The sequence below is a fragment of the Rhinolophus sinicus genome, chromosome 12, assembly GCF_057876585.1.
Source record: "Rhinolophus sinicus isolate RSI-liver-muscle chromosome 12, RSI-T2T, whole genome shotgun sequence".
NCBI lineage: Eukaryota > Metazoa > Chordata > Mammalia > Chiroptera > Rhinolophidae > Rhinolophus > Rhinolophus sinicus.
In genome coordinates this window covers 36815961-36829933 of record NC_142512.1, presented here as the reverse complement: position 1 = coordinate 36829933, position 13973 = coordinate 36815961, and the positions used below count along the sequence as shown (strand labels likewise).

The window sequence follows — 13973 nt, the reverse complement described above, 5'->3', positions numbered from 1 at the left end:
GTCGCCGAGGCAGTTATTGGCCAGATGGGGTTTCCAAGCCTGGATCTCCTCACACTCGGCTGAGCTCGGGGCCGCTGGGTGGGGGTCGGGCTCGGATGCCTCCCAGCGGTGAATGAAGCTTCCGACCTCAGTGCCATCCTGGCCTCGCTCCCGAGGGTAAACAACCTCTGCTCTTTGGAAACTGGTGGGACAAGAAAGACGAGGGGGTACCAGGGAAGACGGAGGGAGGAAAGGAGGGAAGGGGAGGGGAGGTCTGAAATCCTGTCTCTCTCCTGCCAGGAATCCAGTGGTGGCCTTCCTTGGGGACAGCCACTCCGCATCCTCGAGCATCCTATGAGGCACTATTTCTCTCCCTCTGGATGAAGAAAGGCATCACTCGGGCCTTGGAAAAGCGGCTTTAGAAATATTTCCAGCCCTGGGGGGTGGGAGGAGCAGGAAAGGGGTGGGAGGTACCAGCCTGATACTCATTCCCTCGGAATCACCTGGAGGACATCCCTCTGAAGAGACACTGGGCCTCTGTGAAGGGTTACGGGCGCATGCAGGATAAGAGTGGAAACTCTTGCTCCTTAAGGAGGGAACTGGTCACTCGATTTTATGGACATGTCACTATGGTTATCAATTTTAATGTGGAAGATATGATGTGGAGGTTTGACTCCCAATTCAAAGCTATTCTTGGGCCCTGGGACTAGTAGAGAGCAGTGGTGAGGTGAACCGGACCCAGCAGAGACCCAGATCCCACCCCCCACCAGCTGCAGGCCCCAGCAAGGGTCTTCATCTCCCTCAGCGTCATCTCCTCACCTATGAAAGAGGAACGATGCTAATAGCTACAGAGGTGATGCTGGGATCAAATCAACACAGTGACAGCAAAAATGTCCCACTAGTCTCATCTCCTCTCAGACCTTGCTAAGGCGTGTGTCCCAGAGAAATCCTTGGCCATTTGCCCTCTGCCCAGCTCCAGTCAAGTGACTAGAACAACTGAGTGACTCTGAGAAGAGGTAGATGATAGTAAATCGTAGCTAGAAACACTCCTAACAGGTTGCATTTTCAGCACCCCATTTACTTCAAAGATGACAATTCAGGTGAGCGACCTGGCTGACAGCTCTTTCTGGGTTTAGGACATCAGAAGACCTTCCTTGGGGCTGGTCTCAGGACCAGCTATGTCCTGGACATGGCCGAGCCTGTTTCCTGCTCTGTAAAACTAGGCTAATCGCCATTCCCACCCTGACTTCCTTGGGGAGTCCTTATGGGAGCAGTGACGGAATGGAGGTGACCACACTGGACCGCGCGGCTGTTACCTGCCTGGCCTTACACTGTTCTCCACACTGAAAACGAATGCGGAGCACGCAGTTCAAGTGCAAACAACCATAGTCCGGGAAGGGCCTCGTCGGAGGTCCCTTCGGCCTTGGAGTCATTACTGTGTTCAGTCTTGTTTGTAACACGTATTGGTTTACTCCGCCTCTCAGGCCTAGTTATTTCATCTGGAAATGGGAATGGCAGCCCCATCGGGTAGTTTGGGGGACAATAAATCTCATAAAGGGCTTTGCCCCAGTGCCTGGCACATGATAGCGCTCAATAGACAGCAGTGAAGCGTATTCTTAAATCCGTACGGGAGGAAGCCTATTTCACGCTCCCTGGGGAATCAACTTTACCTTCGTGGTTTGGGGGTATCCAAATGGGAGCCGCTAGGGCGAAGCGGGGAGCGGAGGGAGCGGGGAGCGCCCGGTAGCCGGCTGTCGTACCCAGCCCTAAGCATTTATGCAGGGAGCTCGGGTGCAACTCCTCCAATCTCTGTCCTACTTCTTCCAGCCCGGGTCAGATCCTCCTCGGACCCCGCTGGGGCGAAAGCCCGGCTTCTCTGCGGGTACCCTTTGGCTTCTCGTCGCGGTGCCTGATCCCTAGTCTTGGCGCCGCTGGGGCGGGTGGCGCTCGGATGGGACAGCGCGTGCGAGGCGCGGTGTCCGGGAAGCAAGCCGGGAGTAGCGGTGGATCTGTGAATTTTCTTCGCCAAGGAGCGCGGGGCTCAGCGCCTGGAGCCCGTCCTCCTCCTCCGGTCTCTTGGTACAGCAACACGGGCCTCGTTGGTGGGGAGCGAGGTTTTCTTTTCCGCTCTTTCTAATCTCCAATTCCGGGCACATTCGCCCCAGGGATGCGCCTTTCCCGCGCGCACATTCTCCAACAGAACCACCAAACTAGCCCCGCAGAGGCCTCGTTTTCTCTTGGGGACTACATCGCTACTCTGCCCTCTAAGTCCTCTCTCCAGAGACGGGAAAATCACGCCCTCTGCCTCCACTTTGCCCTGGCCCCTTCTGATGAATAGCGGTTCCCTTTCGGGTCCCCAGAAGCGGAGCAAATCAAAATGCCAGGGGAGGACGAGCTATTGGGTCCACAGAGTCCAATGAAGGAATCCTCTTTTCTTCTCCTGTCTCTTTCCCCCCCACCCCCCACCCCCAACAGGGACGTTGGCGAATAATCAGGAGATTTCAAATAACCAGGAAATCTGCTGAGGAATGGGGACCCAGGAGGGCACAGCCAATCCAACAGCTAGCTTCCTTCCCTCAGTAGGAGCCCAGTGCCTCCATCAGACATGAATATAGCTACTGTGCACCTTTTTCAATTTCCCAACCAGGCAGCAAAGGATATGAATATTCATAGGTACGTTAGGCGCTAGAGACACCAAGAGGGCCAAGTCATAAGAGGGTCTACTCAAACTATGTCCAAATACAACCAAATTATAACATGAAAACCAGAGAACTTGATTCAGATTTTTCATGTTTATATAAGGGGGGGCTGTTGAAATGTGCAAGAAATTGAAAATATCTGTAATCATATTCATTTCACTGGGTCTCTCTTGTGTTTGTGGATGTGACAGAATCAGGGATGTCAACTAGCTATTTTCCTAAAAACAAAAATAATCCCCCCTACCTTTGAGCCTCTGCTTCTCAGTTATGAAATGGAAAGAACTCAAGATGGGTTTACTGTGGGAGTTCTGCCCATGAAGGGAATGAGAGAATTCACATGGGAGAGTTTAGGGTCGGGAGCTAGGAAGTTGGAGGGAAGGAGAAGTGCAGCAGACACTGAATCAGAGGCCCTGAGACTAAGTCCTGGCTCTATGTCTTTCATGGCCCCTAGCCTCAGTTTTCTCATCTGCAAGATGGGGATAATACTGACCTCACAGGACTGCTGTGAATAAACAAAGTAATACACATGAAGTGCTTTATCATTATCACACTTTCCTTGGCCTGTGCCAATCTGAAAGGGGACCATAGCAAGACGAGCAGCCCAGGAATGGGTGTCAGTATCCCCACGGCTACTTGATGCCCTGACATGTGGGCTCAGCTAGCTCAGTCTCAACCTGGAAGTGAAGAGTCCATTGCAGTTGGCCTGCCTCTGCCCCTGTTTGCTTTGGCCATGGTGTGATGGCCCTGAGTTTGCCAACAGGATTTCAGTGTTTGCTCTCCCACCTGGCATAATTGCTGAGGCAGCTGGCATTCTGCTCCAGACCATCATACCCACCAAAGTTGCTCACAGCAGGAGGGATCTGTCTCAGCGCTGCCTGCTGCTTCCACCCCTTTCTCGGATGGGCGGGGTCCCTTTATATTACCATTCCTAAGACTCAGGCTTGGGAAAGCAGGGTGGCGACGGGACACCACAGTCTTTGCCTGTAAAATGGCTGCCCATGAAGTACCTTCTCAAGAATTAAGAGGAACCAGACACCAACCCTAGATTTTTAAAGGACTAGTTTTACTTTCCAAACTTTCTTTCCTCATGTTTTCTGGGGACAGTAGATGTTCCAGAGTAAAGAGGAAGGGGGTCCCTTGCTGAAGGTCACCCCAGGTCAGTCAGAGCCCGTAGTTTGGGAGAGTCATGGCAGAAGCATGATTAGCAGGTGCCTAATGGGACGAACACAGCTCAGAACAATCACAACCCCTCCTCCCACCCCAAGGCAGCTCCAGGAGCCTCCAGCATACAGTGCGCTCTCAGCAGACATGAAATACCCTCCACATGATACACTGCCTGTTTGGCTTTCCCAGGCTGCTGGTTAGAGTCATGGCTGGAGAATGCAAAATAATGAAAGCAATTCTTGGTAAATTGCAGTTCCAAGGTCTTCATTGCCTTCCTAGCAATTTGAAAAACCCATTTTATTGCTTTTTTAGATTCCTTGAGTTAAAACGCCACAGTGTGCTGTAATTAAACTAAGTGACATGCCAGCTGTAAAGACAAGGGTAGTGAATGATTATATTCGGCTCATGTAATCACCCAGTATGGGTGGAGGAGGACGCTTGGAACAGCTGCCAATCTGCCTGATTTACACTCCCTGCCAGGATGGAAGCAAACTGGAATCTGAAATTACCCTTGTAAGGCTCAGGAGAGTTACCCAGCTGAGGTGGGCTGCCCGGTGTGGGTTGAGCCAGAGAAGTGGCTCCCAAACATGGGTACATATCAGAACCCTCTGAGAGAGCTTTCTAAAGCCAGGTCATTTCCCCAACCCCCAACTGACTAATTTGGTCTGTAGGGGGTGGGGGCACATGTCTTTTAAGCTGCCCAGACAGTTCTGAGCTTGGAGCACCTTCCCAGTCTAAGGTGGCTATTTCTAACAATTTAGTCTTCAGGAAAATCATTTTTGCATTTAGAAACTTTTCCTCTAATGTTGCTCTTTTAAATCCATCTAGGGACAGGAAGTCATCCACCTGCTTTATGAAATGCTCCAATCTCCATTCCCCCAAAAGCTTCTTCTCCCAATGTTCCTATTTTCTTTCAGGGACTCAATTCTTTTGAAGCCACCTTTTTGTTCCCTTTTCCTTTCCTCCTACATTCATTCAGCTGCTATGTCCCAGCTCTACGTTTTTCTGACCTGCCTTTTCTTTCCCACAGCCAGCCATTCTGATAGGGGATGCAAAGGCTTGAAACCCAGAACACCTGTCATGCAGGGTGTCATGCCGAGTCTCTGGTCCCGCTCCCCACACAAGAACACAGAATATGGTGAGGCCAAAAAGGAACACCCACAGAGCCATAGATAGGGGAGTCATACCACTATATTCTCGCTGGCAGCTGTGTTGGACACAGGAAGCAGGAGCCACACGATCTGCAACCTGCCGTCAGCTTCTCTGCCAACCAACCTCACTTGCTAGCTGCAATCCTCCATGCTAACTGCAATCCATGCTTGCTAGCTTAGCCATGGCAGTTATATCAGTGGCTAATGGCTGACTGGTAACAGCTGATGGCCATCTACTACTCGAGCCAGCACCTTTCCACGTGATGCCGAAAGCCTGGCAACTGCTCTCTGGGACTCTGTCCCCACACACCCACCGTATGAGCCTCCTGACTGCTCTCCCACCTTCGGGCTCTCTCCTTGCCAATTATCTAGTCTACCATCTTTCTCACCCTAAATAAAATCCCTCTCCCATTCAAAAATCTTCAGTGTTTTTTCACAGCCTACTGAGTTCGGTAAAAACTTCCCAGGATATTTTAGATCCTCCACAATAGTAATTCACTCAGCTAATGTTTACTGAATTCCTATTGTCTTAGGCTCTAAGCTAAAAGTAGGGGATATAAAGATAGAAGACATGGTACAGTCTAGTGGAGACAAAGCTATGCACACAAGTTTGCTCTTATGAGGAGTGCAATGATGGTGATATAAACAAAGGGCACCTAGGTCTCCATTGTGTTCTCTTAAGCCATCTTTCCATTGTCCTCTCCTAATTTTCCATTCTGATCCAGTCAAATTGGACTAGACCTTACTTCTTGATCATGATCGGCGTTGTTTTTATTTTCTTCCACGCCTCTATAGCTCAGTGCCACGCCTCATATACACTTTTTAAAATCCTGTTTGTTTTTTTCCTGCCAATTCAAATAAGTTCTCCAATTCAAATAAGTTCTCATGACCCTCCCAGCAGGACGTATGGGAGCATTTCCTTCTCATCTACTAACATTCTCTCTTAGTAGCTATTTATCTGTGGACCTATCTTACTCCATTGCACACTCTACAAGAGTAAGGACTGCCACAAGCATTTTTTTGTCCCCCACAAGCATTCAGCAGACAGTTGTCTTGCAGAGCCCTATGGGTGAACAGTCAGGAGGTCGGTGGGGCTAGGAAGGCAGCCTGCCATTTTGCCTTCTCATTGGATAACCCAGAGCTGTTAAAAGTTTCTAGGCAGGACTGGCCTACATAAGTTGGTGGGCCCAGTGCAGAATGAAAAGGCAGGACTCCTTGTTCAAAAATTATTCAGAATTTCAAAACAGTGACCACAGACCATTAAACCAAGTGCAGGGCCCTTCTAAGTGTAGAGTCCTATGCGACTGCTCAGATTACACACCCACGAAGCTGACCCTGTCTTTAGGATCAAAGGTGCTGGCACACATTGTCCCTTAGAAAGAAATAATTCTGACTTCACCTCATTAAGAGACTTCCTTTTTATCAGCTCAGGAACTTTGACGGGGCTGGGTCTGGTGACTAGGGAGGAAAAGGGAGGTATGTAGAACTTCCAGGAAGACCCATTTTAGCAAGTCTTACTCTTTTGCCTGGGCCTGGCTATGATCTATGGCAACCTGATGATGACAATGGGAAAACTGGCTTCAGTTCGGTCTGTTTTGAGCCTTCTGAATGTCATCAGGAGAGGGCTGGTGAAGATGATAGTTAAGCATTGACTAGTCTGCCCAGTGGTAAACAGAGCTTCCTTCTTCTGCCATCAAAGTGGGCCTTGACTTATTTACTAAAGAGAACACTATGCCAGGAGTCCTTGAAAACCAGGCCTACGTGGGGATGCAGCTGTTGTATACATATGGGTGGTTTATAGCTTGACACAAATGGCTTGAGCCTAACTTTTCTATTTAATAGCTTGGATAATTAATGTCTTTTGCCTGAGGGATACTGTAGGCTGCAGGTATCCCAGAATCCCGAAATCCTTGAGGCCAGAAATTAATTCCATTCGTAATCCACAAGGCAAAGTTGAGTCAACATTGTGAAGTAGGTGTTGACTTTAGACCTCACCTTTCTTCCACCCCTTACCCCATACTCCTCCTCCAAAGCTCTCTCCAGGGATCTAACTCAGGAAGCACAAATGAGGCAAAGATCTTGGATTACATTCCTGGAAACGGTAAAGAATAAACTAGCAGGCAAAGTGAGACGTTATGCCTGGAGTAAGCCAGGCCCAATGCTGGGAAGCGTCACGGCAGCCACAGTGCCCCCCAAAGGACCGCCTCAGGGTCTGTGCTTCCAGCAAGGTGAGCAGGGTTCGCTGTAGAATATTCATCCAAAGAAAGTCTTCAAATGCCCCGACACATTTTCAGTGGATTTGGAGCTTTCTTAATGAGGAGTGCTCAGGAGCACTCTCTCTCCCACCTCCCCTGCCCATTTTCACTCTGGATCAGGCTCCTTGTTCTGGCATCGAGTATGGCGATTTATTTTACCAATGTACACTTGAGAGAAAAATGCATCATTTCTGCATGTTGATGGAAGAAACATCTGCAGGCTGGGTACTCTTGCCTCAGCTCTGTCTTCCCTGATGAGGCTGAGTTGGGCTGGTAAGGGAGGTAGCAGGAAGAAGTTTGGGCACAGAGGTGGTGGGATGGAAGGAGGGCTGGTCTTTACCTGGTGGTTACAACGGCCCCAATTCCCTTCCTCAGGGCTCTGAGTTCTCCACCTGCTTAGCCCTTTCTCTGCCTTTTCTCTTTGGGGTTGAAGACCAACTGACATCAGCCTATTGGTGGACTAAGGACTTTGGATTCCCAGAACTTGTGAGTCCTTCTCTGAAACACTCCTCCCCTCACATTGCTCTATCTGGGGGAGTGCTCTAGATGATGGTGTCATGTGAGGAACCCATAGGAATGCCACTACTTGGGGCAACTAGGGTGTCTCCTGGAGCAGCACCAATAACTCCCAAAAGTCATGGTCCTACCACACTGGAAGCTAACTGGGAGGACACAAAAGGCAAGGCTGTTGGCCTCATTGGTGTTAATAGGAGAAAACTATAAGATCAGGACATCTAGATGAGAAAAATAAAACTTTCAATTGATTCTGTGGGCACTGTAGACATTGGAAGAAGAGTAGAAAGGGATAAAATGGCAGAGATCCAGTCTGAATTCTGATTCTGGAAAAAAAAAGAAAGATATTTTCTTAGGTTTTTCCTTTAAATGGCCTGTAGAATATTCATGTCATCACCATTCCTATCTAGTGGGTCAGGAGGTACTCACGTGATTCACATGCATAGACACAGAAACTTATTTTACCTACACAACATTCATCTCCCTGCATCCCTACAGCCCCATACATTTGCTATGGATCATTTAAGAGCAGCCAAGATGGCTGGCCAGAGATATTAAGTGGTAGTGGTTAAGAGCAGAGGCTTAGGAGTTCTCATTATCTGTGTCCTCGGGCAAGTTACTTAACCTCTCTAACCTTGGTTTCCTCATTTGAAAAAAACACAAAACAATGGTACTAACCACATAGAGTTTCTTTGAGGATTGAGATAATATATGCAAAGCTCTTGATATACCAAAAGCAAGTATGTCTTGGTCCAGTCCAAGCTGAACTCATCACCATCAGAAGAGTATCATCATCATCATCATCACCATCATCATTAAAACTCCCATTTATTCAGTAGGGTGCCAGGCACGCCACGTTAGCAAGTTTTTAAACTCCTTAAAATCTTATAGTATGGGTTATTTATCCCCAAAACTCAAGTGTTGACAGATCTGAAACCTTGGGTTCATTGACTGACCCCCTGTGAAAATGGATTGAAGGAAGAATGATGATATTACAGTGATTTAATAAGAAAAATGGAAGAATTTGTGAGAGCTCCATTCCTCACATGGGTCAGACTGCCCTTAAGCTCATGGCAGAGTGATAAAGAGGAAGAAACACTGGGCTATTTGCCCAGAGCCCATCCTTTGTATGAGGTTGGGCAAGTCGTTTAATGTCCACAAACCTTGATTCTCTTCATCTGCAACTTGAGGATAAGATAATAATGTTGCCTTGCCAACCTTACAGCATTGACCTGAGAATTACATGAGATACGGTGCGGAAACATGCTGTGTAGACGGTATTATTATAATACCTACCAAGAAAGCCCCGGATCCATTTGAACCTCTGCTCCACTCTTTCCTTCTTTCATTCAACCATTATTTATTATGCAGAGACCCTATTCTCACACTACATCCTGCTCCATTTGTAAATCAGTGCATTGATAGACATTCTGCTGCATATAATTAGACCTTTGTGAGTTTGCCTTGTATGTGTCAGTCCTTTGAGGGATTAGTTGGAAATTTTAAAAGCCATTATTTGATCTGAAAGCAAAGGGCCAGCTCTGATCTCTGGTGATCCTATTCTAAGAGGCCCTGCTTGGTCTTGGCCATCTCTGCTACCTGCAGAAATGTCTTCACTGAAGAGCCATTTATTATGCCTTCAGCTCTAACTGAAGACTAATATTTAAAATGCCATTCGAAAGAAAAATAGCATGGCTTTTAGAGCTTGGGAGTCAGAAACATTTGACTTAGAGCGTTGCTCTGCCACGGAAAAGCTGTGGGACCTCCTGAATGTTAAGCTTTATGCTCTTTGAGCTTCTGTTTTTTTCTTTTCTAAAGTGCACAGTTGTGATTGGAATTAAATTAGATTAAATATATATTTAAAAGAATGTTGGCACCTATATAGTAGGCTACCAAAAAAGGGTAACTATTATCATCACTAATATTCATTAAAAAAAACATCTCAGTGCCTTCAGCCATCATCCACTCTACAATAGGAGTAAAAGTCTACAATAGACAAATGACCACATGCCAAACTACTCTTGGAAATTAGAGCCAGGGAAAGAAGTCTCTCCAAAAGAACTATCTAACTATTTACTAGATGAGGAAACATATCTTTACTCATTTAGGAGAAAATATCAAAACCTTCTCTGCCTACAAAATCCCAGAGCTTCTTGGGAAGTCTGAACCCACACTGGACTTTGCTAAAGAATAACGTGGAGAAGCAGCATCTGCTATCAGAGCTACTCACCAAAGTTCAACTGAGGGAGAATCTCTTTTTGTTCCCAGCTCTCTACAACCAGAAGCTGCTGCTGTGTAACCAGTCACGTGAGTGCCAGGATGTACAGCGATGAGCTAAGAGCTTAGGGGGTGAAGTAACCAACAGAACCAGTCCTAATCTTTGGGGAGCACCCAGTCTGAGAGGGGAGAGGTGGGGAATAAGGCCCCTGACCTCAGCAAGACTCCAGTCTGATGATTGAGACATAGTCCATGTCCTTAGGGAATATCTATTCTGATTGGGGAGACAAAAAGGACCAAAACTGAATGCTGTTTGGCCTTTTCTGCTAAGAGGCTTAGAGCTCAATTCAATGGTCAATGCAGGATGTACTTTATCACACCATTTTAATATAATTGCCTCTTCCCTTTCTCTGTGTGACTTCTGATCATTATAACTTCATTTTAATAGTCATGTTGAATAAAAGCTTCCACTGTAATCTGCTGTCTCATCCCTCTTTTTTTTTTTAAAAAGTGAGAGACTAAATATCAATAAATAACCATACCTTTACTTAAAATTCTAGTACCAGAAAATGATGAACCAAAGATAGTGGGGGTGGGCTCGAACCCACCCCCGTTATAAGGCTTGGGACTCACAGGTCATGCCTGGCTGTCACAGGTGCCTCCGCCTGGGCCTGGGTCTAGACGTAGGATGGTCCTCTCTACCATACCTGAGATACTTAGTCAAAAGACAAATTACCAGGGCCTTATCCCAAACCTCTTGGGTCAGAATTTCCAGAGGTGTTGCCTAGGAAACTATAGGCTTAACAATGGCCCCCATATGAGTCATATCATCAGGGAAGTTTGGGAAACACCAAGCCCAGTTTTTCTCCAAGAAAAACTGAGAAGACCATCAGAATCACTTGGAGCAGCTTCTTAAAAATGCAGATTTTGGGGCCTCCCACTAAGACCTGCTGAATCAGAATTTCTGGGGGTGGGCCCTGGAATATGCATTTTTACCTGCACCCAAAGTGATGCCTATGGGCCGATGTTCACTGAACAGTCCTTCTGCAATGTGAGCTACTGGGCATGAAGGGGCCAGATCAGATTGTCTGGTCACAGTCTGCTATACGAGGCATGACTAAGGGAGATGATTTAAATGTATAGCCTTCTTCTATAGGCAGCCAAGCAGTACGAACCCCTCTACTATACACAATGCTATGTTGTAGAGTTCTCCTAAGTTTTTACGTACCACCTTCCTTCAGAAGCACTAAAAATCTGACAGAATACTCCTTGCTCGCTTTGGTCCTTTCTCACAGTGGAATCAAAGCTTAAAGGTCTTTGTTTACACATATTCTCAGGATCCACTTCTACTTGTTTGGTCCCCTCAGTACACTCCATTACAGGGCCAGGTTTTGGGGTAAGTGACCTGGACCTAGGCCAAGCTGGCACAGTTGGAAAGTATAGAAATCAACCCCTCATAGGTGACATTCTCCTACTTCTGAGACTGGCATGGTAACTGTCTCAATTTTAGCCATCAGTGAAAGACAAGGCAAAGTGCACTTAAAGCAGTGGGAACGGATCAGTCAAAGCAGAAATATACATTGCACGGGGTGGGGGGGGTCACATTTTGACTGACGTTAGTCTTAATTGTCTACTTTCTTGGATGTCTTTATCAATCCATCATGCATCTACCTACCTACCTGACATTCCAAAAATATACACATATAGTACCTGCCAATGCACCAGGTACATAAAGGGATTATGGGTGGGCCTACCTACTGCCTCTCACATCCTTTTTGGCCAGAGATCATGCAGTGACTTTATGCTTCCTGATCCTGTATACACAGGTCCCTCATAGCACCCGTATAGCTTCTTCCAGGCCTCGGATCCAATCGGGCTGGAGTGGCAACCACCAGCAGATCCCTCAGAGAAACATCATGGTTATGAGAACTCTGCAAGTGGAGGAGGGGGGACACATCCAGTGGCCTCTTCTCACCAGAGCTTCGGCTGCTGGGCAGGGAGGAGTTTTCTGCAAAGGCAAAATCATTGGCATGATTAATTTGTGCTGCTGAACTCAGCACAAGTTCCTGGCAAAGGTCACCTCCTTCTAGGGTCCCTAGTCTAAATCTGATCTTGAATCAGAATCTGCCATTATTCCTTCTCTCCAAATAGTTTCTCTTCCCTGTATCTTCATACTTAATGCCCCCAACTGGTACACACTCGGCAGAATAGGCCACCTCTGAATGAGAACCGGGAAATGTTGAAGAGGGTACTTAGACATAGCATTCTATTTTCATCTTTCTTGTCTTCCCAATAAGACTAGGGACTTCCTGAGAACATGGACTATGTCTCCACCATCTGGTCAGGGTCTCCCTGAGGACAGGGGATGCATCCCCCCTTTCAGACTGGATGCTCCTCAAAGATTAGGCCTGGGTCTGTTGGTTATTACATCACCTAAGCTCTTGGCACATCCCTGTAGACACTGGCACTCACGTGACTGGTTACTCAACACCAGTTTCGGGTTGTCTGGGAATAAGGAGAACTTCTCCTTCAGTCGAATTTTGGTGACTAGCTCTGATAGCAGATGCTGTCTCTTCATGTTATTCTTTAGTGAAGTCCAGTGTGGGTTCAGATTCCCCAAGAAGTGCTGGGATTTTGTAGGCAGATAAATTTTTGATATTTTCTCCTGGATGAGGTTCTGCACGTTCTGCTGCTGCTTGCATTTAGAGGAGACCATCCTGTTCAGTTCTGGGCTACTACATTCAAAGCTGGTTGTCATAGTCATGCTCAGCAGAGACTCAGGGGAGTCTGAGACCTGGGTGGTAGATTCTGGAGAGGTTTCTACTGAACTCAAGGGCTGGAAGAGAAAACAGTACAAAATGAGACTGTGGAAAGCAAAGAACTCCTTCCTATGCCACTCTTGATTTAAACAAGCAGATTAAGAGCTGAGTTCATCAGTAGCAAGAAATATTAGGTCTGAGGCGGCCCGTTGGTTAGAGCATGAGCTCTGAACATGGGCCAGTGAGCTGCGCCCTCCACAACTAGATTGAAGACAACGAGCTGTCGCTGAGCTTCTGGAGGGGCGGCCGGATGGCTCAGCATTAGAGCACGAGCTTTTAACGACAAGGTTGCCAGTTCAATTCCTACATGGGATGGTGGGCTGCGCCCTCTGCAACTAAAGAATGAAAACGGTGACTGGACATGGAGCTGAGCTGTGCCCTCCACAACTAGATTGAAGGACAAAGACTTGAAGCTGATGGGCCCTGGAGAAACACACTGTTCCCCAATATTCCCCAATAAAATTGATTAAAAAAAGAAAAGCTAAATAAAGGTATTTTCAGATAAATAAAACCAGAAATTCATCACCAGCAGACAGATGTGCTTTATAACAAATTCACCAGCAGACAGATGTACATTATAACAAATACTAAAGGGAGTTTTTCAGGTGAAGGAGAAATGATATCAGATAATAGATAAATAAATACATAAATACATAAATAAATAAAATAACCCTATAGTTTTGACTCAAAGACCTTCTTCTCTTTTCCCTTCTTTTCTCCACTCTCTTGAGCCTCATCTCCATGAAATCCTGAGGTGGTGGCAGCAGTGGTAGCAACAGAATCAACAGCAGGGCCTAAGAAACCTAAATGTCTGAGGGAGGGGAAACTTCCTCTCCAAGTGAAAGAGCTGTGGTCCCAAGAGGGTGGAGTGACTCCCTAATATTTATTCTGTCTATGACTTCCTGCCACTTGGCCCTGAAAGTAGGTATAGTCACAGAAGTGTGTCACAAAGCAGGTAAATAAAACCTCAGCTTGCTAACCATAAAACTGAAAAAGAGAGGCTCAGGGAACCAGAAAGTACCACAGAGACTATGGAGAGGAAGGAATTTGGGAACATGACTCAGTAAAGTAGATTATGAATTCCTGGGATCACCCCTGAGCTGCCCATGTGCAACTCTGCCCATAAACAGCTTACCAAAAACTTTCAGAACTGAAGAAAAGAATAGATCACTAATG

The 13973-nt window shown here is 46.8% G+C and overlaps 1 protein-coding gene across 3 annotated transcripts in view; it reads right to left on the bottom strand.

The window, feature by feature from the left end:
* Positions 1–7376: 7376 nt before the first annotated feature.
* TTLL6 (tubulin tyrosine ligase like 6) overlaps positions 7377–13973 on the bottom strand; it is a 36146-nt gene continuing 29549 nt past the window's right edge. For 2 of the 3 annotated variants that reach the window (XM_074319781.2, XM_088802217.1), the window contains 3 exons: positions 12451–12814; positions 11733–11986; positions 7377–8087 (listed from right to left, as the gene is read on the bottom strand). In XM_074319781.2, the coding sequence (XP_074175882.2) occupies positions 11778–11986; positions 12451–12814 (573 nt within the window). In that variant the 3' untranslated portion in view covers positions 7377–8087; positions 11733–11777. The remainder of the gene's footprint in view (positions 8088–11732; positions 11987–12450; positions 12815–13973) is intronic. The other variant, XM_088802218.1, reaches the window with a different exon arrangement.